The sequence below is a fragment of the Salvelinus alpinus genome, chromosome 16 (assembly GCF_045679555.1).
Source record: "Salvelinus alpinus chromosome 16, SLU_Salpinus.1, whole genome shotgun sequence".
Taxonomy (NCBI): domain Eukaryota; kingdom Metazoa; phylum Chordata; class Actinopteri; order Salmoniformes; family Salmonidae; genus Salvelinus; species Salvelinus alpinus.
Window position 1 is genome coordinate 12698195 of NC_092101.1, and position 27780 is coordinate 12725974.

The window sequence follows — 27780 nt, forward strand, 5'->3', positions numbered from 1 at the left end:
TAGTTTGGTAATATACTTTTAATACATTTCTAGTTAGCAGTGCTGGCTATGTAACAGATGACAAACTATGATAGCAGGATTGCTGTATTTCATTTCAACATAAGTATAATGTCACCATCTTAGTAAAAAGTATAAGGAGCAATGCTATATTCCCTGCTGGAATTCTTGTATTTCTTGATGTGAAATACAGTAACATAATCAACATGGGAAAAAATGCATAATGTTGATCAAAAAAGACAATTTGTAAGTATTTTTTCAACCATGACTAGCTATTTAACAGCAAGATTGTCATACAATGTGTTTTGGATTGACATATTCAAAGTCAGGTGCCGACAAAGAAAAAGAAAAATGAATGGACATCAGAGGACAAAGCAGGTGGTGAGCTAAAATGAAATCATTCTCAATTTGATGCTCTAAGCATCCAAATAACATTCCTAAAAACTGATAGAGGACTCCTCAAATAGACAAGGATTCCTCAATATAAAACAGTCCCATGTACAGTTTATTTAAATGATTGATTTAAAACTTTAAAAAAAACAAAAACATTATTTAATCCCCCTTTGTCATCAGATAACAAATTAAACCATATAGTGTGGTTTAAGTCTCATTTTGCTGTTCACAACCTCGCCCCTTCAAAAAATGGCAGGCAAATCATGCAAAAAAGGAAATACTGGGGGGCTGATTACATTACAATTCACAGAGGAGTAAGAATGGAGGGTTTGGGAGCCATAGGAATTTGGAGCAAACAGATGGGTGAACTATAGGGAAGCCAAAAATGTAAAACACTCATAAAATAGAAGTTACAAAAGGAAGGCCATTTAGTGGCAACTCCTAAGAGAAGGAAGGTGGCTTAAACCAGTTCGTACATTCAGTAACCATTCAGAAACACTGACTCAGGTTCAAGTTAGGACTCTGGTTTCAATGTCACAACATACTGGTCACATTCAGTGATTCTTTCTATGAAGTTGGTATATGCTGGCATAGGTTGCTTTCACCTTCATTCATGTTTGTGCTGCTTTATACCTGCAAATAACCAAAAGGAAGTTACGGGTACTGATTCGGATGCATTCATTCTTTTTATGTGAGAAATCACTGTCACCTTGTATGAAAATCAGTACCAGTGGTAATTTTACTGATTGTGTGTAACTGGTGTGAAATGGTTTCAAATACTTTGGATTTGACAACTTAATTCTAGTCATGTATCTAACATTCTATACGCACGACTGCATTTCACAGGGGAAGAATCACATTCAAATTTGAACGCCAATTGACTCTCCATACTAAATAACCAGATTCGGAGGATGCATCTTCAAGGAGTTCACAAGCCTTATCCTTCTTCCAGCCACCATCCTAGTCTTTTCCTTAACTGTTACACTACATAACCAAAAGTTTGTGGACACCTGCACATCGAACATCTCATTCCAAAATCATGGGCAATAATATGGAGTCGGCTCCCCTTTGCTGCTATAACAGCACTAGATGTTGGAACATTGCTGCGGAGACTTGCTTACATTCAGCCACAAGAGCATTAGTGAGGTCGGACAACTAGGCCTGGCTCGCAGTTGGCGTTCCAATTCATCCCAAAAGACAAACCATTTCTGTATGGACCTCACTTTGTGCATGGGGGCATTGGCATGCTGAAACAGGAAAGATCATTCCCCAAACTTTTGCCACAATGTTGGAAGCACAGAATCGTCTAGAATGTCATTGTATGCTGTAGCGTTAAGATTTCCCTTCATTGGAACTAAGGGGCCTAGCCCGAACCATGAAAAATAGCCCCAGACAATTATTCCTCCTCCACCAAACTTTAAAGTTGGATGCATTCGGGCAGGTAGTGTTCGGGCAGGTAGTGTTCTCCTGGCATCCACCAAACCCAGATTTGTCCGTCAACGGCCAGATGATGAAGCGTGATTTATCACTGCAGAGAACGCGTTTCCATTGCTCCAGAGTCCAATGGTGACAAGCTTTACACCACTCCAACCGACGCTTGACATTGCGCATGGTGATCTTCGGCTTGTGTGTAGCTGCTCGGCCAAGGAAAGCCATTTCATGAAGCTCCCGATGAACAGCTCTTGTGTTGACGTTGCTTCCAGAGGCAGTTTGGAACGCGGTAGTGAGTGTTGCAACTGAGGAAAGGTGATTTTTACGTGCTACGGTCCCATTCTGTGAGCTTGTGTGGCCTACCGCATCGCGGCTGAGCCATTGTTGCTCCTAGACATTTCCACTTCACAATACCAGCACTTAGAGTTGACCCGGGCAGCTCTAGCAAGGCAGAAATTTGACCAACTGACTTGTTGGAAAAGTGGCATCCTATGACGTTGCCACTTTGAAAGTCACTGAGCTCTTCAGTACGGGCCATTCTACTGCCAATGTTTGTCTATGGAGATTTCATGGCTGTGTGCTCGACTGTATGCACCTGTCAGCAACAGGTGTATCTAAAATACCCGAATCCACTAATTTGAAGGGGTGTCCACATACTTTAGGCCATGTAGCGTATTTCACACCAAGCCACCTGCCTCTTGCAACTTCAATAGTGACACAAAAGTGTGTAGCCTATAATGCTTTATAGTGATAGTGGACTATCAGTTTCCATTAATAGCTCAGTGTTCATGCAGACGGATCTTACATCCACAAGGAATTCCCCCAAGTAAAGCATTACTTCAAAGCCGCTGCCAATCTAAGCATAAAAACGTTTAAAACATAGAAAATTATCCGCTGAACAGCACAGCGGGCAACATCTCATGTCACCCCACCCCCCCTTTCAAAAGATCAAAAAAGCCTTTGCTGCAACTTCAAATAATATTGAGTTAATATTATTCAATGCTGGTCATTTTTCAATTAAATATTTTTTGCCTTTTGCGCTCTGCAATAAGAAAGGTACTTCAAAAACAAATAGTCTCACGATTACAGATCTCTTGGATCCAGAGCTCACCACTTCAGAAACTTTCCTCTGATATCCCCATGCCACTCAACTCCACCAGACTTCTAGTTAACCACCTGTTTCTGAAAAGACCTGTTGAAAAAGCCAAATGGTTCCGAAGGCCATCAAAGGCATTTCAATTCAAAGTTCTTTATTATCAGACTTTAGCGGAGAAAACTTTTCAACTCAAAGTTGAACGACGACGTGAACGGAGACTGTTCCTCTTGGAGACTGTTCCTCTTGGAGACTGTTCCTCTTGGAGACTGTTCCTCTTGGAGACTGTTCCTCTTGGAGACTGTTCCTCTTGCGGTCATTTGATGAGATTTCAGGTCTGAGAGTTGAGATCAACACCGCCACTCGTCCTCCACATCAATCCAATCAAATGAGTCTGGGTATCAAACGGGTTTGGCAAGCGATCAACATTGAGGTGAGGATTTCCTATGTTGCCTGCTTGAAGTGTTCCACACCCTCCCCCCTCTACTTTCTTGTTATCTGCTTTTGAGAGTTAGTGGAAAGTGCTCCCCCAGCCAAGTTGCTTGAGAACTTCTCTTTCTCTGTTAGCTGATCAAAGAGCAAGGTCCTCTGGATAACTGGTCATTCTCTCAGACAGAGGCGTGAGGTTGGAAGGGGAGGTGGGAAAAGGGTTGTGGAGGGAGGGAGTTGTTCCTCGTTTCGTCTTCCTCACGACAGCTCGACCGTTGGCCACCGTCTTCCTCTCGCTTTCGTTCCCATGTGCCGGCAGTGGTCCCTCACTCCCACACGTTCCCTCTTCCTGGTCGTCCATTCTTTCCATCACTTTCTCTCTCGCGATTGGTTGGTTTCTCTCTCCCGTTGATTTCACACGGTGGTGCTTCAGTTGTAGCAGAGGAAAACAGGTATCCATTTTTTGTTTTTATTATTACCCAGATTAAAATGCTGATGAACTAAGCTCAGCTCAAGCCTAGCTCCTCTTCCAACAACCTGAGAAAAGGAAACAATAAGGATATTCAAAATGGCTTCCACCAACACGATTTTTGGAAGTACTCGTCTGTACAGGGGAGGTCAAATCAATAACACTTCTTGATTACTCTAGTACCGTGGGAATGGGAATAGTTATCTTACACTCTAGTACTGTGACAGTCCAGTCACCCCACCATGTTGGTATGCACGTTCACCCTGGTAAGTCGAATCCTGCGACAGAGCCACGTCGATCTGGGACTTGAACTCGTCACCTAAATAACTGTCCTGTTAAAACAGAAGGAGAAACACCCAATTACATCCAAAACATAATTCTTCCAACTAATGTTTCCTACATTTTTTCAGCACTGAGCAAATTTCAGGTCTGCTGAGCGCAAACTTGAATGTTGTGAAAATTCTGTGCAACTTCCAGCGTGCGTTTACTGTGAACACTGAGGCTGTACCCGGTTTAAGTTAGTTTTAACAGTGGCCAAGTAGGCTACTGTGGCTATTTGATCATAATGTAGGTCTACCAGAGTGGCCTACCATCAAAAACAATGGAGAAAATGCATCTCATACCATTTTAACATGGAAATAGCTGTTCTATCATTCAGCCTACAGTAGCAGCCAGTGTGTGGTGTTAAATGTAGGTCTACATTCCATGAGACTTTTGAAAAAAACATGCAGGGCTTGACATTAACCTGTTTATCCTTCAGACAAGGTGACTGAAAATGTTGTGTTGTTTGATGCAAGAAACCTCTTTACAAAATAAAATGCATTATTATTCCCATAACATTATTACAGAGAATCAGACAAATTATGCTACCCTCTGCCTACTTAGCTTATTCAAGCCTGCCTCAAAATACAACATTGCCGGGCCTCCCGGGTGGCGCAGTTGTCTAAGGCACCCTCCCGGGTTAGGGAGGGTTTGGCCGGCGGCGCACTAGCGACTCCTGTGGCGGGCCGGGCACAGTGCACGCTGACCAGGTCGCTAGGTGTACGGTGTTTCCTCCGACACATCGGTGCGGCTGGCTTCCGGGTTTGATGCGCCGCGCTGTGTTAAGAAGCAGTGCGGCTTGGTTGGGTCGTGTTTCGGAGGACGCATGGCTCTCGACCGTCGCCTCTCCCGAGTCCGTACGGGAGTTGCAGCGATGAGACAATTGGACTAACAATTGGATAACAACTAACAATTGGACTAACAACTAACAATTGGATAACACGAAATTGGGGGTAAAAAAAAATATATATTTTCCTGACTGTCTTTTCAAAGATGTCTAGAAATGTACACGTTTTGTGCTCTTGTAGGAAGCAATCGCTCCCCTATTGCTGACTATAAATGATCTATAACTGGGTTAATAACTCACTAACTAGCAAAGAACATGAACAATATGTGCACACATGGCTAATCTACTCACGACTGCTCATGCTGTAAACTGTCCAGTTCAAAGTAAATGGCACAGATCCATATATGGCAATGGTCTATTTGCATATAGGCCTACTGCAGCTCTGATTGGTAATGCCGCACGCTACAACAAAATCTCGTGTAGTTAGTTTTGCATTCTAAGTCTTGCATAGTTATTTTTGTTTTGGTATGTTGCATTGAAAGTGGATAATATTGCGTTGATTCGATCACAATTGCCACAATAAAGGGAAACGTTGATAGTGTTAACAGGGAAAACTCTAAAAAGTTGAGTGAAGTTCAATCTCGTGCTTCCCTCCGTGGGACGATACTGTATTTCTTCTGCGCAGTCTCAGGGGACCTGCGCGGCAGTCTCGAGGCTACTGCGCGCCCGCACGCAGCTTAAAGGGGACATTGCTTCCAACACATTCCCCTAAGAGTATCAGATGATGTCAGCAATATGAACCTCCACCCAGCAAATCAGAGGTGGCATTATTACCATATTGCTTACGTTATTATTACCATACTGCTTCTTGCTTGGTTCAAGCAATATGGCAGAAACATTACATCTAACCAATGGGCAAGGTGAAGCGATTATAATTTTCACTTATACCCATCCAATCCTCTCAGATCTCCACAATCACATAAAGAGTAAGGTACGATTTGGGATTGGGCATAGGAGTACGAGGCCAGATTCTGATTTGGTATTAGGTAGTAAAGAGTGGAGTTTAGGCCGGTCTTGTTACCTGGGAAAGTTCAGGCTGGGAGAGGCCAGGCTGGCTCATCTGGGAGGGCTGACTCATGGTGATGTAGCCCTGGGTGAGTGGCCCCTGGGAGAAGGGCTGGGAAGACACGTCCTGGCTGGCCTGGCTGTTGTGCCCGTTGGCCTGCCCGCTGCTACCGTGGTTCCCCATGCCGCGGGTCCTCTGGCGCCCGCCACGCCCCGCTTTGCCCTTCAGCGCCCCACCACGACCTGGGTGGCACAGAGAGAGTAAGTTCCCGCTCACTTGTCAAACACACGAACAAACAATGAACATGCATTACAGATGAGAAATAGTAGGGGTACGAGGACATCTCCAAACCCCCATAACATAATATCACCAACAACAGTACCACATGAAGAATACTCTGTTAAGCAACACTGAGACTTCTGGTTATTTGGATACTGTCCAACTTCACAGGGCCAAATACATATTCCACCAGTCAATATATGAACAACTAATGAATAGTAGTTGTTTCCCTTCCTGCTCACCTGCAGCAGGGCCGTTGGCCTGGGCCAGGTAGCCTGGCGGAGGCATGGGTGGCACCACCAAGTTGAAGGGAATAGGCATGTTCATGGCCGCCAGGTGGGCTGGCCCAGCCCCAATCATGCCGATCTGATCGTGGGTTTGGAAATACATGTTGGATGGACGCCCTGTAGAAAGAAACACACAGAAAACATGTCACAGTAGTGTGTGAGCGGTCCCATTCCTGTAGGATGCGTTTGTTGCATCTAGCAATGCAATATATTCTGGTGCCACCTTACAGTTCTAGCAAGGCATTAGCCTACAGTACCTTCAGAAAGTATTCACAACCTTGACTTTCCCCCCAAAAAATTGTGTTACAGCCTGAATTTAAAATGCATTCAATTTAGATTTTTTCATCACTAGCCTACACACAATACCACAAAGTGGAATTAAGTTTAAAAAATAATAATAAATTAATAAAAAATGAAAAGCTGAAATGTCGAGTCAATAAGTATTCAACCCCTTTCTTATGACAAGTCTAAAAAAGTTCAGGAGTAAAAATGTGCTTTACAAGTCACATAATATACTGAACAAAATTATAAAACGCAACATGCAACAATTTCAAAGATTTTACGGCGTTTTTTTATTTATTTAACCTTTTATCTAACCCGGCAAGTCAGTTAAGAACAAATTCTTATTTACAATGACGGCCTCGGAACAGTGGGTTAACTGCCTTGTTCAGGGGCAGAATGACAGATTTTTACATTGTCAGCTCGGGGATTCAATCTAGCACCTTTTGGTTACTGGTCCAACGCTCTAACCACTAGGCTACCTCCCGCCCCTGCGTTACAGTTCATATAAGGAAATCAGTCAATTGAAATTAGAGCCTAATGGATTTATCTATGGATTTCACATGACTGGGAATACAGATATGCATATATTGGTCACAGACACCTTAAAAAAACTGGTAGGGACATGGATCAGAAAACCAGTCAGTATCTGGTGTGACAACCATTTGTCTCATTCAGCGTGACACATCTTCGCATAGAGTTGATTAGGCTGTTGATTGTGGCCTGTGGAATGTTGTCCCTCTCCTCTTCATTGGCTGTGTGAAGTTGCCGGATATTTACATTTTAATTTAACCAGGCAAGTCAGTTAAGAACAAATTCTTATTTTACAATGCCGACCTACCCCTGCCAAACCCGGACGACGCTGGGCCAATTGTGCCGCGCCTTATGGGATTCCAGATCACGGCCGGTTGTGATACAGCCCGGGATCGAACCAGGGTCTAGCACTGAGATGCTGTGCCTTAGACCTCTGCGCCACCGGGAGCCCCCAAAAAATATAGGCTGGAACTCGCTGTCGTACATGTCGATCCAGAGCATCCCAAACGTGCTCAAATGGGTGACATGTTTGGTGAGTATGCAGGCCATGGAAGAACTGGGAAATTTTCAGCTTCCAGGAATTGCGTAGAGATCCTTACGACATGGGGCCGTGCATTATCCTGCTGAAACAGGAGGTGATGGCAGTGCATGAATGGCACGACGATGGGCCTCAGGATCTTGTCACGGTATCTCTGTGCATTCAAATTGCCATCGATAAAATACAATTGTATTCGTTGTCCGTAGCTTATGCCTGCCCATATCACACCGCCACCATGGGGCACTCGGTTCACAACATTGACATCAGCAAACCACTCGCCCATACAACGCCATACACGTGGTCTGCGGTTGTGAGGCCGGTTGGACGTGTACTGCCAAATTCTCTAAAATGACACTGGAGCCAGCTGATGGTAGAGCAATTAACATTAAATTATCTGGCAACAGCTCTGGGTGGACATTCCTGCAGTCAGCATGCCAATTGCACACTCCCTCAAATTGAGACATCCGTGGCATTGTGTTGTGTGACAAAAGTGTACATTTTAGAGTAGCCTTTTATTGTCCTCAGTGCAAGGTGCAATGATCTGTGTAATGATGATGCTGTATAATCAGCTTCTTGATATGCCACACCTGTCAGGTGGATGGAGTCTCTTGGCAAAGGAGAAAATGTTCACTAACAGGGATGGAAACAAATTTGGCCACACAATTTGAGAGAAAAGCTTTTTGTGCATGTGGAAAGTTGTTGGGATCTTTTATTTCAGCTCATGAAACATGGGAACAACACTTTACGTTTATATTTTGGTTCAGTGTAAGTTGCATGAACTGTGTGCAATAATAATGTTTAACATGACTACCTCATCTCTGTACCCCACACATAAAAATAATTGTAAGGTCCCTCAGTCGAGAAGTGAATTTCAAACAAAGATTCAACCACAAAGACCTGGGAGGTTTTACAGGAGGCCTGTACAGAATCCATTTTTCCCAAAACATGCATCCTGTTTGCAACAAGGCACTAAAGTAAAACTGCAAAAAATGTGGCAAAGCAAGTCACTTTTTTTTGTCTTGAATAAAGTTATCTTTGGGGCAAATGCAATACAACACATTACGAAGTACCAAACTCCATATTTTCAAGCATTGTGGTGGCTGCATTATGTTATGGGTATGTTTGTAATCGTTACGGACTGGGGAGTTTTTCAGTATGAAAACAGAAACGGAGCTTAGCACAGGCAAAATCCGAGAGGAAAACCTGGTTCAGTCTGCTTTCCACCAGACACTGGGAAATGAATTCACCTTTCAGCAGGGCAATAACCTAAAACACATGGTAAGCGACTCCAGTGTAGATTTGGCCAAGAAGACAGTGAATTATCCTGAGTGGCCAAGTTACAGTTTTGACTTTAATCTACTTGAAAATCTAAGGCAAGACCTGAAAATGGTTGTCTAGCAATGATCAACAACCAATCTGACAGAACATGAAGAACTGTGAAAAGAATAAAAGGGCAAATGTTGAACAATCCAGGTGTGGAAAGCTCTTAGAGACTTACCCAGAAAGACTCACAGCTGTATGGCGTCAGGGGTGTGAATACTTAAATGAAATATTTCATTTTCAATAAATTTAGCAAACATTTCTAAAAACATGTTTTCACTTTGTCATTATGGGGTATGGGTAAATGGCTGAAAACAAATATTTTGTTGTTAGTCTGTGAATTCAGACTAACAACAAAATGCGGAATAAGTCAAGGGGTATGAATACTTTGAATGCACTGTAAAATGTAAGTGGGCTATTGAAGAGGTTATTAAGACGCATTATAAAACAATTAAAACGAAGTGGCTACGGATACAGAGTTTCTGTATCCCAATTTGCCCAGGCTAAAAATACAGATATACCTGCGGATGTGCAGGATTTTTTTTACGTAGCAGTGACCACTCTGCTGCCTACGTACTGCTGTGCTCAGTGCTCCGCTGCCGCTCCCCCCTACTTTGGTCGCCTTCGTCGGGTCACTGGTGTAGCCTACAAACTTCATGTTGTACACTTACCTGTTCTAAATATTGCATTCCATGCCTCAGTAAGCATAAGCACGACTTCAAGTAATTTTGTCAGGAGAGGAGTAGGCTACAGCTATGTACATGTTTTACACAAAATACATTAGACATGTTCATACAAACTTTGTTGCCAGTATTGCAAACATAAGCATGACACAAACAGGCAGTCTAGCGATATCATGTTCTTAGCTGTGGAGTTACATGCAGCCATTTACTCTCGCCACGGTACAGCGGCATATATGGCATAACTATGGCACCGGGCGACGCAAAACAAACTTGCCCATTGTCAGACTCTTTTTACTGGTCTGGATACATGCTCGGCTGCCCAGAGGTGGAAAGGAGCGAGACAGACACGCAGTGTAATTAGCCATTGAATTCAAATTTTTCCATCATCAACCCAAACACTGACTAATTCACACAGGAGGCAGACATGTATACGATATGGCAGCACCTATAAAGATTAGCCTACATCACACAACACACTGATTGTTTTTGCTCCAAAGTGTAGGGCCTGCATCCTGCTTGTGCACCTGCAATATCCGTTACAACAGACAGAAGGTTGTAGCCTTCATAATATATAGAGCTGACCCCATTTAGTCCACTGGTCAATTGTTTTGTCGATAGGCCGTTGGTCGACCGATATTTCTTTAGTCAAGCAGACGCAAATATATATTTTTTAATATGGAGTACAAGACACCTGTCTGATTCGCGCCTGTCTCAGTGGATTAATCCATTGTGGAGGCCGTGGGGATGGCACAGTCTATCGCTCTAAGATATGTGCTACTGAAATTGTATGTGTTACACCTGTCTGATTCGGCCAAACTGAGCAATCAGGGGAGAAGGGCCTTGGTTAGAGAGGTGACCAAGAACCCGATGGTCACTGACAGAGCTCCAGAGTTCCTCTGGCCAGACAGAAGCCACTCCTCAGTAAAAGGTACATGACATCTTGCTTGGAGTTTGCCAAAAGGCACCTAAAGGACTCTCAAACCATGAGAAACAAGATTCTCTGGTCTGATGAAACCAAGATTGAACTCTGTGGCCTGAATGCCAAGCGTCACGTCTGGAGGAAACCTGGCAACATCCCTACGGTGAAGCATGGTGGTGCATCAGCATCATGCTGTAGGGATGTTTTTCAGCAGCAGGGACTGGGAGACTAGTCAGGCTCAAAGGAAAGATGAATGGAGCAAAGTACAGAAACATCCTTGATGAAAACCTGCTTCAGAAAGCTCAGGACCTCAGACTGGGGCAAAGGTTCACCTTCCAACATGACAACGACCCTAAACACACAGCCAAGACAATGCAGGAGTGGCTTCGGAACAAGTCGCTGAATAGTAAAATTTAACAATAAGGAGATCAAGAAAAAGGAGTGTTATTATTATAAAATATACATTTTTGAAAAATTTGGAACAGAATAAACACTTAATAAATTATAAATAATACCAGAGGCTGTTCTAATGAAAAAAAAGTGTAAAGCCTTTATTACAGCAAAGCAAAGATGTAAAAAAAATAATAAGAAAATGTTTACATTTCATGTTGTTGTGTGATGCTTGGTACTCATGGAATCAGTAGGCTAATTAAACAAACAATCAAACAGGCAACAGACGCAGGATCGGTCTTATTTCTGTAGATATACAGTGGGGCAAAAATGTATTTAGTCAGCCACCAATTGTGCAAGTTCTCCCACTTAAAAAGATGAGAGAGGCCTGTAATTTTCATCATAGGTACACTTCAACTATGACAGACAAAATTAGAAAAAGAAATCCAGAAAATCACATTGTAGGATTTTTTATGAATTTATTTGCAAATTATGGTGGAAAATAAGTATTTGGTCAATAACAAAAGTTTATCTCAATACTTTGTTATATACCCTTTGTTGGCAATGACAGAGGTCAAACGTTTTCTGTAAGTCTTCACAAGGTTTTCACACACTGTTGCTGGTATTTTGGCCCATTCCTCCAAAGATTTTCTATGGGGTTGAGATCTGGAGACTGGCTAGGCCACTCCAGGACCTTGAAATGCTTCTTACGTAGCCACTCCTTCGTTGCCCGGGCGGTGTGTTTGGGATCATTGTCATGCTGAAAGACCCAGCCACGTTTAATCTTCAATGCCCTTGCTGATGGAAGGAGGTTTTCACTCAAAATCTCACGATACATGGCCCCATTCATTCTTTCCTTTACACGGATCAGTCGTCCTGGTCCCTTTGCAGAAAAACAGCCCCAAAGCATGATGTTTCCACCCCCATGCTTCACAGTAGGTATGGTGTTCTTTGGATGCAACTCAGCATTCTTTGTCCTCCAAACACGATAAGTGGAGTTTTTACCAAAAAGTTCTATTTTAGTTTCATCTGACCATATGACCTTCTCCCAATCTTCTTCTGGATCATCCAAATGCTCTCTAGCAAACTTCAGACGGGCCTGGACATGTACTGGCTTAAGCAGGGGGACACGTCTGGCACTGCAGGATTTGAGTCCCTGGCGGCGTAGTGTGTTACTGATGGTAGGCTTTGTTACTTTGGTCCCAGCTCTCTGCAGGTCATTCACTAGGTCCCCCCGTGTGGTTCTGGGATTTTTGCTCACCGTTCTTGTGATCATTTTGACGCCACGGGGTGAGATCTTGCGTGGAGCCCCAGATCGAGGGAGATTATCAGTGGTCTTGTATGTCTTCCATTTCCTAATAATTGCTCCCACAGTTGATTTCTTCAAACCAAGCTGCTTACCTATTGCAGATTCAGTCTTCCCAGCCTGGTGCAGGTCTACAATTTTGTTTCTGGTGTCCTTTGACAGCTCTTTGGTCTTGGCCATAGTGGAGTTTGGAGTGTGACTGTTTGAGGTTGTGGACAGGTGTCTTTTATACTGATAACAAGTTCAAACAGGTGCCATTAATACAGGTAATGAGTGGAGGACAGAGGAGCTTCTTAAAGAAGAAGTTACAGGTCTGTGAGAGCCAGAAATCTTGCTTGTTTGTAGGTGACCAAATACTTATTTTCCACCATAATTTGCAAATAAATTCATAAAAAATCCTACAATGCGATTTTCTGGATTTTTTTCCCTAATTTTGTCTGTCATAGTTGAAGTGTACCTATGATGAAAATTACAGGCCTCTCTCATATTTTTAAGTGGGAGAACTTGCCCAATTGGTGGCTGACTAAATACTTTTTTGCCCCACTGTATATGGATGATTTATAAAACCAGGTACATTTAACAGTTAGACTATTGATTATAGACCTAACTAAGTTGGGGTTTCCTCTCTCTTCACTTTTCTTAGACAATAAGGCAAAGGCTGTTTTCTCCTGCTCATTCTGCTGCTGCCTCCACCGCATTGTTCACAACACCAATATGCTGGGTAACTTTGCTATTATGCATAGCAACATGGTCTAGGAAAAGGCACCAATGTATTTCAGAACCGTGTACAGTGACCACTATCCAACGCGGGAGAAAGCGCATTTGTTATAAAATAACTATTTTTTATTAGGTGTTGCACCATTTTTCTTATGTAATATAACCATACAGCCCCCTGCACCTCTCTGATTCAGAGGGGTTGGGTTAAATGCGGAAGACATTTCAGTTGAACAACTGACTAGGTATCCCCCTTTCCCATATACAATTTCAGTAGCACATGTCAGAGTGATGGACTGTGCCATCCCCATGGCCTCCACAATGGTTTAGTCCACTCATCATGGTGTACAAGACACCTGTCTATAGATAGATATTTTGCTACTGCTCGACTAAAGAAATCTCGATCGACCAACATCCTATCAACCAAGCAATCGACAAGTCAACTAAATGGAGTCAGCCCTAAAATCATTAAATAATTTGTTTGTTCATGTCATCACACAGTATGAGTCATTCATGCTTTGAAATGCAATCAAGCATTTTAGTTTTAAAATTAAATAACAATGGGAGCTTTGAATAATTGCTAATGTTTTCCATTACAACAGACTCTCTGGTACACTTATAATTTCTTACATTTTCTTTACAAATGTTCCAAACGGTCAGTAAAATAATATTGTAATCTAACAGAACCTGTTTGGCACACACAATACTCCCGCAGCGCTTGCTGCTATACCCTAATTTTTCTTGATCTCCAGTGCTTCCACAACTAAGTCAAGAGTCTTCCACACATTGGACTTCTTTTTCACGTTTTCCGTATTAATTTTGCTGATACATGTTACGGTGTTCAGAGTTTGTTATAACCAATTTATTGATGGCCCTACTGGCCATGTGCATGCGATACATACATGTTTCACGTAAAGAGAGCAAGGGTTGAAGGAATAGGCAATAATTTTCCTAAACAAATGAGGGACTTCGGTAACAGAACTTTTCGGTTAGAGTTTAAGAAACTAAATGGCTGTAATTATGTTGTAGCTTCAGCACAGACAGCACAATAAACACGTGCTGTGCTGTAGTGCCTTTTCGCTGCAACAGGGAGGATAGAGAGACAATGTGCGACATTCACACAGGCACTCGCTGTAAAAAAAATAATATTACACAGCGTGGTCATCGGCCCCCGCTTGAGTCATTCGTGTGTCTTAATTATTTAATCAAACAAACAGTGTGCTTAAAGTTGATTTCAACACATAGGATGTGTCTATACTGTATATGGGGAAATACACGTTTGAAAACTTGACAGATGACTCTCGGTCGAGCAAGATTTATTGTACGTTCAAATCGGTGCAGGGTTTTTAATTTAGCTGTTTAAAAATACGAGTCAGAGACATCATTATGGTTCAGAAGAGGGTGAGTAAAGAGCTAAACGTAAAGGGAGGAGTGTGAGCAGCAAATACGTTAGAAAAACGAATGTGTGCATAAAATAACACGTGCAGAAGGTGATCCGGAACTTTAGCTTAGAGAAAGAGGATTTCGGAGGGTGTGGACAAAAACTCTGTATCCGTAGCCACGGCCTTATATAAAACACTTTCCCACTAACCTGCGCTGCTGCGATCGTAGGCAGACCCAGGGATGAGGGCCTCACGGGCATCATACATGGCAGTGCTCATGAACCGGGCTCCCTGGAACACAGACAAGGGTTCAATACCCTCAAACACAGTGGAACTGCTGTACTGTTGTCATAACATTGCTGTAAATGGCATTACATATTGGCCAAAGTGTTACCGAGTTAAAAGTGTTACTGGGGAAAAGTGTTACTGAGGAAAAAGTGTTATGTATTAATTTAAAAAAGGATATGAGGGGAATAGACTCAACATGGGTTCAATACCCACACTCAAAACGTGCCAACTGTACACTCCGACACATCCAACATATAATGTGTGTTCATGCAAGTGTGATATCTCACAGGGTTGATGGCATTGATCAGCTTGCGGGGCCTGCTGAACTGCATCAGGCTCTCTCTCAGGTTGTTGAGGGGTCCCTCCACCAGAACCTTCTGCTCCTTGTAGTAGTTGAGTAAGTGGTTCCACAGAGGCTGCTTGGACAGGGCCTTTGGGTTGCCCACAATGATCACCCCATACCTGAAAACATACGTTACACACACACGTCAGTGGGAGAAATATATTTAAGGACAAGGCAGTCTCAAAATGCACCATTTTGTCTACGGTGTCAAGGATGAAAGTGGACAGTGATTCACATACATTTTTTGATGATGAATTCTATACTGTTCCACTGAGGCTCATCACAATTCATCATCAAGTCTTCTAAACTACCATGACTTTGAACACAGACATCCTATGAAGTAACTATTGCTAGGATCCCATTGTCCATTCTAGGTCTTTTATATGTAATTCTATGACTTTGTCCATACAGATTTGTAACTGTCCATCCAGAGAAGCTGTGGTGAGAATGAAGACTAATGGTCCAGATGCTTACTTGGCTCTGGTGAGGGCCACGTTGAGACGGCGCGGGTCATTGAGGAAGCCGATGCCCTGGTGCTCGTTGGCTCGTACGCACGACAGGATGATAAAGTCCTTCTCCCTGCCCTGGAACGCATCCACGCTGGCGATCTCAACCTCCTGATAGCAAGACAAGAGGATAGAACAGTGTTGTAACATCGGTCATCGAGACCTGTTGCATTTGGCATTGGTCAAATGGTAACAGGTATCGACATAATTAGTAACGCAATATCATTTTAAGATTTTATAAGTCTGCTACCATCTGCAGAACAATAATAAAGCAAACCGATATCACAAATCATGTTCTTGAGAAGACTACGACAACAAAAATATATTGAATTGTTTTTTCCCAAGACAGTGCAAGTTCAGCTATACTGCCGTACCTGGTAGAGTTTTGTATGGAGGGAACCACTGAACTGCATGTACTGCACCAGGTAGGACCTCTGGCCCTCGTAGGGGGTGATGATGCCTATCTGGTCAGGCTTGGCCCCAGCCTTCAGCAGCCTAGTTGTGATCTTCTCCACGTTGGCCGCCTCAGTTCTGGGGAGAGAGGACAGTGTTTAAAATTGTTCCAGTCAAACTAAATGAAGAGACGCACTCTATGTGCATTTCAAAATAGCAATAAATTCTGTTGATACTTTGAGATTAACCTTGACAGGACTGTTAGCCGTACCTGTTCAGGTAGGACGTTCCAGAGCTGGCTATTTCCTCCTGGCCTTGAGTTACATAGAAGAACATGGGCTTGTCTGGCTGCGGCCACTGGAAGTCAAAGCCTTTCTTGATGCGGTCAGCTTCCCAGTATAAACAGAGAATTTGTCAACATGGTTAGTATGGGAATTGGTCTTCAATAATTCAGTGAGATTGTGAACAAACCTAAAATTTGCCATTTTATTCAACAGCAAATACACGCCCAAAAGCAATATGCTTTGAGTTACAGTCGATTTCAGAATGGCCTAACAAACTTCCACAGTAGAGTAAATGCTTTCTACTCAGTGTATGAACACAAACACCTCTTGAATCCAAAGCAGATCTACACTGCTACTTCTAGATCTTCTAGGGGTGAACAAACACACTTTCTACAAAAACGTCACATGTTCTAGATGCAAGACACCAGTACATTGCTGATAATAAGTGTGAATTATTTATATTTTCTTTAATATATTTTTTTTACACATGACCAATTCAAAAGCTATAATATGACCAAGAAACCTTTGTGAAAACGTCTAACTCACCAGCGGTGACTCCGTTCTGCAGGGAGCCCTCGTAGAAGATGTTGGAGGGGAAAGAGCTGAGGGCCGGGTGCATACGGTACTGCACCTGCAGACGAATGGGCCTGATGCCCAGCACCACCAGACGCTCAAACAAAGACTGGGACAGGCCTGCTTTGGCTGCCTTCTTACACATCACTACTGGGCCCAGCTGGCAGTGGTCTCCCACCAGAATGAGCTGTGAAGGGGGGAATTAATAATGAAATGACAATCAATTAACCAAATATTCGCATGGGCTTTTACATTGTTTTCGTCTGGATTGAGTAAGTCACGGACAATTGACCTAGTTGAGCTGTTTATCTTGAGCATAAATTGGTGTGTGGTTGTACCTGCTTGGCACCCAGGACCACAGGCACCATGCACTCTGGCTCGGTGGCCTGGGTGCTTTCATCAATCAGGATTGAGCGGAACTGCATCTTGGCCAGGCGTGGATCTCCTGCCCCCACACAGGTACAGCAGATCACATCCGCATTCTGCCGAGGTACAGAAGAGGAACAGTGGTTAACAGGTTAACAGTTGGTTTGAAATTGAAGGAACAGGGAACCCATATCATCTTCGCTAGGTCAAAAAAAACATTCTACTTGACAGCATCTGCCATACTCTTCTCCTAATACTGCTGTGACATATCGGGCGACAAAGGTGTAAGTGTTGTAAAAGAAAGTCCTCCTCACCGTGAGCAGCTCTCGCTCAGCGGTGCGCTTCAGGGCCCGGTAACGCTTCTCGTCAGCAGACGACAGCTCCCCGGTCTCATCCTTCAGCTGCTGCAGCTTCTGCAGCTCTGGCATACTGAGGGTCACACCAGACACAGAGCAGGCAAAGTGGGTTGAGTCATTAGTAGCCTTGTCGAGAACCTGGCTACCCTAATCGGAAAACCTGGTGAAGTTAATGGCAGAAAGTAGTTCCAAAGGGGTATAAAGCCGGAGTGAATCAGTGACGCCTCGCAACACCTCAAACTAATGAAATGCCTTGTTTGGGCGGAGCTCTGAAGGTGCCCACTAGAATAGTGCCGTAGGAGCAACGGTTCTCCATCTCACTTCAAACCGAGCATGCGGCGGCGATTCATTGAGAGTTAAGGACACAAACCTGATCCTTGATTATTGACATCAGATGAGAAACTACTATTACCATCGATTTCTCCACTTTCAATAAATCCGACTGCCACACTAAACTATTACCACAGCCTGTAGGTAGACACGCCATAACGTATCTTTTTTTTGTAGGGTGCAGAGAAGTTGTAATGCCTTCGACTCGATGTGTATAGAGCACATTTCTGCCAAAACAGAATTCAGTTTTTTCTTCAGGTTCTCTTCTATTTTCTGCGATGTTGCAAACTAGCATACGCAACAACCCTCTGTAAGTGTGGCCACGGTCACATGTGAGTGACGGTTCTTGAAATTGAACATCCAATAAAATGTAGCCGCTGGAAGCCATCAGACCAATCAAGCCATTTCGGATTATATAAAATTCTCCAGACCTCCAAATGAGGTGTGACAACAATGCGATTTGGAGGTATGGCTACGCGAAACTAAGTCTGTGGTTGCATTCCCCTGCTCAGACGTTGCATGCATTAACCTTTCTAGAACCTCAACCCCGGATCCGGGATCACCCCCCACCCCCCACACACTGATTAGCATAGATAGCATAGCTTCAGAAGTAGATAGTAGCATCTAAATATCATTAAATCACAAGTCCAAGACACCAGATGAAAGATACAGATCTTGTGAATAAAGCCACCATTTCAGATTTTTAAAATGTTTTACAGGGAAGACAAAATATGTAAATCTATTAGCTAAACACGTTAGCAAAATACACCACTATTCTAACTCCATCAGTTTCTTACTCCTTCAGGTGCTATCACCAATTCGGCTCAACTAAGATATTGATAGCCAATAACCTATAAAAAAAACCATCAGATGACAGTCTGATAACATATTCATGGTATAGGATAGTTTTTGTTAGAAAAAAGTGCATATTTCAGGTAGAAATCACAGTTTACAATTGCACCGACCATCACAAATCCACTAGAATTACTAGATAGAGCAACGTGTATGACCAATTTACTCATCATAAAACATTTCATAAGAATAGACAAAGCATAGCAATGGAAAGACCCAGATCTTGTGATTCCAGACAATATTTCAGATTTTCTAAGCGTTTTACAGCGAAAACACAATAAATCGATAAGTTAGCATACTACATGTGAAAACGTTACCAGAGCATCGATTCCAGCCAAAGAGCGCTATAACGTAATCACCGCCAAAAGATATTAATTTTTTCACTAACCTTCTCAGAATTCTTCCGATGACACTCCTGTAACATCATTTTACAACATACATATACAGTTTGTTCGAAAAGGTGCATATTTAGCCATACAAAACCGTGGTTACACAATAAAAATACTAGGAAATCAAGCCTCAATATGTCTGACGTCATCTATCAGAGTGATCTAGTTTAATTAAAAGCTAATCATATACTTGACTAAAAAATACAGGGTTGACAGGAATCGAAAGACAAATTAGTTCTTAATGCAACCGCTGATTTACATTTTTAAAATTATCCTTACTTTTCAATACAGGGTTGGCCAAGTGAAGCTACACCAAACAAAATGGCGATGTATGCGTTTAAAATATTTCGACAGAAACACGGTTTATCATATTAAATATTGCTTACTTTGAGCTGATCTTCCATCATATTCTTGGGCAATGTATCCTTTCTATGTTATAAACGTCTTTTGGTCGATAGATGTCCTCTGTCCTTCGAAATGTCCACTAACAACGACCGAGACCGCGAAACGTTCCCAAAGCTAGAAAGTGCACGACAAATAAATTCCTCAGAATCGCACTAAACGGATATAAATTGCTATAAAACGATTAAAATTAACTACATTATGATGTTTTTAACAACTATAACGACTGAAAACATGACCGGAGAAATATAGCTGGTTAGAAAACGATTTGGAACGAGGCAGGTCCGATGGCCTTCACGCTTGAGGCGCACGTTGAGAAAGGGGGGTCTCTGTACATTTTGGGCTTTTATAATGGCTGGGAATATCCCATCGAGTTCATTGAAAACGTGATGACGTACAGACACCCAGAGGAAGACGTAGGTAGTGTCGGTTTCTTCATAGCATTCACTGTGGCCTTATAAACAGACCCCAGATCAGAGGTAAAAATTTCTGAAATCTGAACCCTGTCATGAAAAGTGCTGTAAAAATTGTTCTGTACCACTCAGAGACAAAATTTCAACTCCTATAGAAACTATAGACTGTTTTCTATCCAATAATAACAATAATATGCATATTGTACGATCAAGAATTTAGCACGAGGCAGTTTAATTTGGAGACCCAAATATGCTAATGCGGAACAGCACCCCCTATAGTTGCAAGAAGTTAACCAATGTTTACGTGCCAAGTCATCGACTTACAGATTGCTATAACAATGTGGTTAGCGGAAACTTAAAATACTTACCCAGGCGTTTTAAGATTTGGCATGAGTAAGCAAAGCCTGAGCAGAGTAACACCCCCATTAGAAACACACAGAATTAGAGTTATTATATCAAAAGTCTGGCAGATCTATTCAATGGTTCTGTTGGAAGTGCTTAAAAAATCCATCCTTCCCTTTCCGTAATTCTTTGATATTCAAAACAGGGATAATACATTGCTACAAGCATTAACATGAGTGATTACGAAAGCACTACTACGTGTAGGATACAATTTCAGACAGTGCTAACAAAGACTTCATTTCCCAGAATGCCCCACCTGTCCATGTTGCGGATCTGGTTGTGCAGCGCCAGGAATGAGACGGGGGAGTCGATGGCCTCTCTGCTCTTAGCACACAGCCGGACCACCTTCAGACCTGACATGTGGATCTTCTCAGTCAGCTGGTCCACCGCGATGTTACTGGGAGCACACACCAGCACGGGTCTGCAGGAACCAAACACAACAGATGAACGCAGAAAGCTTGGACAACGTGGAGATGCTTTTGATGAGCGTCGCTTCAGATGCTCGTTAAGTACGATACACTTGCTGTAAGTCGTTCTAGATGAGAGCTTCTGCTTAACGACTTGAATGTAAACCGCACACGAAAATGCTTTTAAAAAAGACACATATGCATAGTGAGTGTTACCCATCTTACCCATTGCCCTGCCTGGCGAGCTGGTACACTATGGTGGCAGAGGTGACAGTTTTCCCAGTGCCAGGGGGGCCTTGGATAAGACTGAGGGGTCTTTGCAGCACAGTCTTCACAGCATAAACCTATTTTAAACACACAAATCAAAACATTTATGAAAGCTGCGCAAAGAGCACATAGTAGTACGGGGAATTAACATCTAACTCCAAATGAAGTTCTTCATGATTATAAGATGACATTACTATAATAAGGTTTCACCATTATAAGAGGAAATGTCAACTTTTCTGTGATCATTCATTCACTAAAACGAATGGTTAAAAATGCAAACAACTTCAGTTTCAGGCAGTCAGGTTGGGTCAGTGAGGTGGTAAGAGTATGTGTGTGGGTCAGACCTGAGAGTGGTTGAGATCGGGCAGGCCCTGGGCAGTGAAGCGTTTGGGCAGCTGACACTTGATGATGACATCCTCCACCTCGTGGCCCAGCAGCTTGTGGTAGATGTAGCCTGACACAGACGTCTCGTCCACAGCAAAGGTCTTCAGGGCACTCTGCATTCTGAAACCCAGTGGAAACCAATGGGTTATAGTGGCGATAAAGAGTGATGTGATTAACAATAATAATACAAGCTAGTACCTTCATATCATGTCTTATTCATTCAATTCTTCAATATACGTCAGGAGTTATGTTAGGGATAAATCATGTGAAATGCTGCTGAGGCTAAAGAAAATCAGTACTCTGGACGTCACGTTAAGAACACCAGAGCATCAACAACCAAAGTAGAACTGATTAAATATTCTGATCTGCTTGTCACACCTGTCAAAGGAAGTGGACTTCCACACGAAATCGACCTGGTAGTTGTGGGTTATTTCCACAGGTGCTCCGACACTGCTGCGCAATTCTATAGCAATCTCATCTCCATAGTCTTTCACAAAGGGTGCTAAGGAAATAAGTACAGCAAAATAGCCTTTCCTCCTTGTGGAATGTTAGAAAGAAAAAGACGTCCCCCCCACACACTTGAACGGGGCTAATAGTAGGGAAGAAAAGCAAGGTCTACAAAACTGTAGATTTTCCCCTACATTAGCATATATCAGATACACAAGACAGGTGCAAACTAGAGGGGCATTAACTAATGGATGGGCTTCTCCTAAGGGAGTTCTATGGTGTAATGAACCCTTAATAATTTGGTTTAAATTAGGTAATTATCTCCCAATAAAATATAATTTATTTCTGCAAGCCTTTGAACATTGCAACCCAATAACGTGGCTAGTATCATTAGACTGATTAGCTCACGTTTTGCATTGGTTACCAAGAACTAGTCTGCATTTGAGACATTGAGAATGTTCAGATTGGCTGATAAATTGAGACACAAAATTGCTTCTTTTTTTTTCCTGACACCCATCATGGAAAAATAAAGATGGAGAGGTGGATCCTATTTGTTAAAAAGGGACCACTTTGAAAAGGTGGTCAGAAGGTAGAGATGAGCAACCACTGAAGAATTAAAGTTTTTCTTCAGAATGGTCATTTAGTTAAAGGATACTGTCTGGGACTTTGATGACATGGCCGATGCCCTTCCAAAGTGGGGCCAGGTCTCCTTTGTAGCGCAGACAAATCTCATCTCCCTGCATCAGCCGCATGTCTGTACAAACCACCACAAACAGAGACACATTAGAAACACTTTGCTCAAAACTATACCACAAAATATACGAATAATGGTTCCAATGAGGCGGAGAAAATACAATACCGTACACACACGGCACGACACAAAACGAACACACCACCAGGGATGCAGGTATGGGATGCAAGGGTTCTCTATGCACAGCAGAAAAACTGGTAGACAGAGAAAAGTCAATTGAAAGAATTACCACCTGAATCCGTCTTGGGCAAGGAGAAATAGGCAATCCGCTTTTTATTCAGCCCCAGGTCCCACCTGACCGTTATATTATCTTGGGTCTATGAAGAGTTCCAGATGAGAACAAGGGAAACAATAGGACAAATTATTAGTCATACTGTTATTAGCTACATATAAGAAAACTCAGCCCTCCTGCTAAGTTCAAGTACAATTCCCTAAAGGGGACGTGGAGGCTATACCTGGGACTCTTTAAGCTTTTTGTCGTAGTCGGCCTCCAGTTTGACCAGGGGGCCGAAGATGTTCTGGTACTGGTAGGCATCCTCGTAGCGCAGCAGCACGTGCTGAGGCTCCTCGTCTACACCGGGCTTCTCCAGATCCTCCAGAGTGGCTGTTGGATTGTCCTGAGACAAGAGGATGCACAGGTTCAAGCTTTCATGCACGTCCATATATAGTAACACTGACTGATTCCTCCTACAGCTACTAATAGGTGTTGGTAGGGACTGTCCCTGCCTAGTTGTTGCCCTTCTGCCCCAAAAGAGGCCTTGATTTGTTGAATGAACCCCCCCCGCCCCAGTATGATGCTGTGGTGTTTCATGGTTATTTCTGAAGTTAAACTACGTGTACAGTGCGTTGTCTACTTCATGGCCCTGGATGGGTTGAGTCAGCCCAGTACCTTCCAGAGCTCCTCTAGCTTGTTGATCTGTTGGGCGGTAATCTGACGGGCCCGGAGCTGCTCCTGCTCCGAGGGGATCTTCACCAGCCAGGACAGGAAGCAGCGGTCCTGGATCAGCGGCTGCCACTGGGAACTGTCCCAGTTTATGTCTTTCAGGCTGCTCTGACTGGCACATGGCTGCCTAAGAGCACAAACATTTGGATACAGTCAATATACACTTGCTTTATCGAAAGTCTGTTCGACAGAAGATTGTGCTGATCTCTTGCCATAATAGGACATACTCAAATCAAAGTTTATAAGTCACATACACAGTTTACAGCAGGTATAAACGGTGCAGCGAAATGCTTACTTGCAAACTCTTCGCTGCACCTTTTAAACATGCTGTAAACGGTGTAAGTGACAAATAAGCGTTGATTTGATACTTACGTTTACATCACGGTCTCTATGGCAACACACGTGTGTATACAGTGATCCCTCGCCACTTCGCGGTTCACTTATCGCGGATTCGCTATTTCGCGGATTTTCATAATGCATTTTTTTTTTTTTTGGTGCATTGTGCTCTGCATTCTGATTCGCTAAAAACTCACTCCCGCTTCTTGTATCAAAACATGCTACGAATTGTGCTATCATTTTGTCGTCTCGTGCAGTTATGTGTACGTACATAAAACAGCTTGGCAAATTTACATTAAGTTGGCCAAATTATCTTGTAATTTCGAACATCTCCTAAACCCATAATGTCGACGAAACGGCCTACACGTGAGTCACTGTATTTGTATACATGTAATAGTTGCTAATTGTAAAAAAAAAAAAAGTTTTCTATTTCGCGGATTTCACTTATCGCGGGTCATTTTCGGAACGTAACCCCCGCGATAAACGAGGGATTACTGTACTGTCAAATCTATGGTAATAACACACACACAATCAGTCTCTCTATCACACCACACACTATACAGCCCATTATACACACCTGCACAGCAGCACCACCACAGAGTCGGCCTTGGCGGGTATGAAGCCCAGGAGGAAGACGTTGCGACAGCCACAGTTGTAGCACTCCAACACCGTCTCGCCCAGCGGCCCGTCTTTGTGCAGAGTCACCTCTTTGCATTTGGCTCTCACCAAGTGGTTTACGATGTGGCTGAACGAGAGCATGGGAGACGATCAATTTACATGCGCACGCATGTAAGTCGCTCTGGATAAGAGCGTCTGCTAAATGACTTAAATGTAAAATGTAAATGTTATGAATAAATATTTTTTGGTGGATATGATGCTGTCGTGTAGCATACCTGCCAGATGTATTGCCACGTCCATTGCAGAACCACTTCTTGCTTGTGTTGCAGTACACCACACACGCAGGATCATGGATGCCACAGTAACTGAAAAAAGAAACAGAGCAACAGGCCTTTTTATGACTTCTAGGTCATACGTATTTACTCATAATAGGGTGCAGCAGCACTGAAAGCAATAACAGAGTTATAATATGCTTATATTACAACAGTTATTATTTTACTTAATTTACAAACTACCTGCAGGCATGCAGTGGGAGGTCTTTAGTGTAATAGGTGTCCTCTTCATCCTCCTCAAAGTTCAACTCAGAGAGGAGTTGGCTCGCCTTGGCAACATCATCAACCCCTCCATTGTGAAGCCCTTCATTAGGACCATTCACCTACAGACAGAGTATGGTTGAATTAAGACTGTAACAAGGCCAAAAATTGAAGTATTGCTATGGCACTAGGTAACGTTAGAAACATATTTTATTTGCCACTACTATGAACACATACAACTTTAAAAGGGTACATACGGTGGGTAAAACAACACAAGCAAACTTTTAATTTGTGTACGATTTTTTTGGTTTGTAGTCAAACCACTTGATGAATACTTGGAACTGCTGCAGAACGTCGTTACCCACATCGGTACTGTTGTTGTTAGTTAGCAATTTTAGCATGACCAACATTTAGCACGTTTTTGGCCTTTCATCTTGGAGGAGGAAGTCAATGTGTGGCGATACGGTGGTAGACAAGAAGCTAAGTTAGCTAACGCTACCTTCTACTGCTAGCTATCACTAACTAACTTTGTAATAGTCAGCCAAGTGACGTGTAAACAGTTATTGATACATATAACGCTAGCTAGTTAGCAATATTCCAGTGTGTTAGCAAACAAGTTAGCTAGACAGCTAGCTAGTAGGATAACTGGCTAACAACGCTTTATAATATTAGCTGGCTAGCTAACTGTTGATAGCGTAAGCAAACAGTCAACATTGTTGGTGGAGGCGAGCAAGCAAACTAACGCGTTTTGTTAGCTAGCGTGTTTGGCTAGCTAACTGTTGACATGAAGAATACAAACCTGATTGTCCAGCTGACTCTGGGTGTGGCCTTGAGTTTGTGTCTGGCTAGGTAGGGTAAAATCGGTAAACTCGTACTCCGAGCCCTGGGTATCTGCTCCAAGTAGCACCGCTTCTTCGGTGTCCAGGAAGGTGAGCGTTTGAGAACTCGGCCCGTACGCTTCCACACTCATCTCGACACAAGTTGCGCTGACTAAACGGACTCCGATGCGGCGATGAATATGATCAAGATCCTCAGTGATATGTTTATCAATGCTGATATTTGTGATCACCGCTTCTGCTTCGAGTCTGATTTGAACCTAAACAAAATTCTAACCGCACCAGAAATTAAACCGAAAACAACTCGAGGCGCCTGAACTCCTACACCAAACAGTGACGAACTTCCTAGCCACACAACGTGCAGAGCACACAAATGCAAATGAAGGAGGATGAAACTATTATTGATGGATTGATTGATATTGGTGACAATCTATTTTTTATCATGTAAAAACAAATCAGTAGCTGTCAACTAGAAGAGTTTACTGTGAATATACTTATGATTGGAAGATAATTAACACAAGTCTGTATTGTTAATGAGGGTCATCTTTTTCAATGTTTATTTTTGTTTACAAAACCAACCACTAAATAGAAATCCGGGAAAATACAGAGGAATTTGATATACATCTAAGAACAATAGGCCTACACATTGAGACAGAGGAGCATCTATAGGTTGGTATAGATGTTAGGCATACTGGGATCAATGTATGTAGGAAGTTTATTTCTAAATAGTAACCTAGTGAATATTCTACAGCCCTTACCGTTATTACATATGGCACAGGTCAGAAGAGTATCTCAAAGGAAATTGGTCAACTCAACAAGCATTTGGGGACATAGGGTTTCACATCTGTGAGTATAGTCACATTTTAATCACATATGTAATAACCAGTATGTGACAGTGTGAAGGAACACATAAACAATACACAAACACGAATCTCCATGAATACAGTCCATGAACACTCAAATACCCAGTAAACACAAAACATATTCTAGGCAACAAAATTGCATATGATAGTTTTTCTGGGAAGAAGATACAATTCATCTGGATCAGTTACTGTACGTTATTATGTGGTTGTACCACGAGAGGTATGACATGTCTTTTAAAATATAGATACAACACGGGAAGAACCCGTAATGGGAGACAACTGAAAAAAAATACTGTGTTATGGCAAAAATACAAGAACAAAAGTAAACCAGCTCACTGACGTTCATAAAGCTGAAACATCCAAAACAATTCGGTCAATAAAGTAAAAATGAAAGTGCTACAGAAATGCAAGAACTGGGTCCAATTCTCACCTGGCTGCCTACCTGCCCACTTCATCAAATGAAATCCTCGGCTGGAATAAGCATACTGATCTGATGAAGTTCATTGAACACATATCTGCCATACAGCTATCAATCAAAGTTGGGCCCACATACTTGAAAATATGAGATAGAACCAAACCGTTCCCTGATATAAATAACCTTAGTAAAAGAAGGCACAACTACAACTTCTTATAAAAAGACTCAAGAAACAATAAGAAATCCATGTAAACGAGCAACATTTGGCTTTTGCAAGTAAGAGAAACTATCTGAAATTGCTGTTTTTCCCCCCAAGAAAAACAAACAAAAAAAGTTTAGATAACGTTGGGGGGGGAATATGAAAACACAATATGCAGTTCACTTTAAATAAAAGTCTCCTCTACAGAACATTTTTCAGGTCCATTCTGAAAATTTCTATACAACATATAAATCCAGCTAAACACCT

The 27780-nt window shown here is 42.5% G+C and overlaps 1 protein-coding gene across 4 annotated transcripts; it reads right to left on the minus strand.

Moving 5' to 3' along the window:
• Positions 1–26390, minus strand: LOC139540830 (regulator of nonsense transcripts 1-like). Of its 4 annotated transcripts, none has more exons than XM_071344827.1 (24): positions 26000–26390; positions 25183–25322; positions 24943–25032; positions 24627–24794; positions 23660–23840; positions 23226–23387; positions 23003–23087; positions 22675–22773; positions 21951–22059; positions 21533–21692; positions 21147–21265; positions 20771–20935; positions 17685–17799; positions 17343–17486; positions 16978–17191; positions 16419–16536; positions 16129–16285; positions 15723–15865; positions 15193–15367; positions 14827–14908; positions 6508–6669; positions 6002–6228; positions 4022–4144; positions 1–3880 (listed from the first exon to the last, which is right to left on the minus strand). In XM_071344827.1, the coding sequence occupies exons 1-23, from the start codon at positions 26168–26170 to the stop codon at positions 4025–4027; spliced, it is 3306 nt and encodes a 1101-aa protein (XP_071200928.1). In that variant the 5' UTR covers positions 26171–26390; the 3' UTR covers positions 1–3880; positions 4022–4024. The 4 variants fall into 4 exon arrangements, with proteins under 4 accessions (XP_071200928.1, XP_071200926.1, XP_071200927.1 ...); XM_071344825.1 differs by having other exon boundaries at positions 21951–22074; XM_071344826.1 differs by having other exon boundaries at positions 23000–23087.
• Between the last annotated feature and the right edge of the window lie 1390 nt (positions 26391–27780).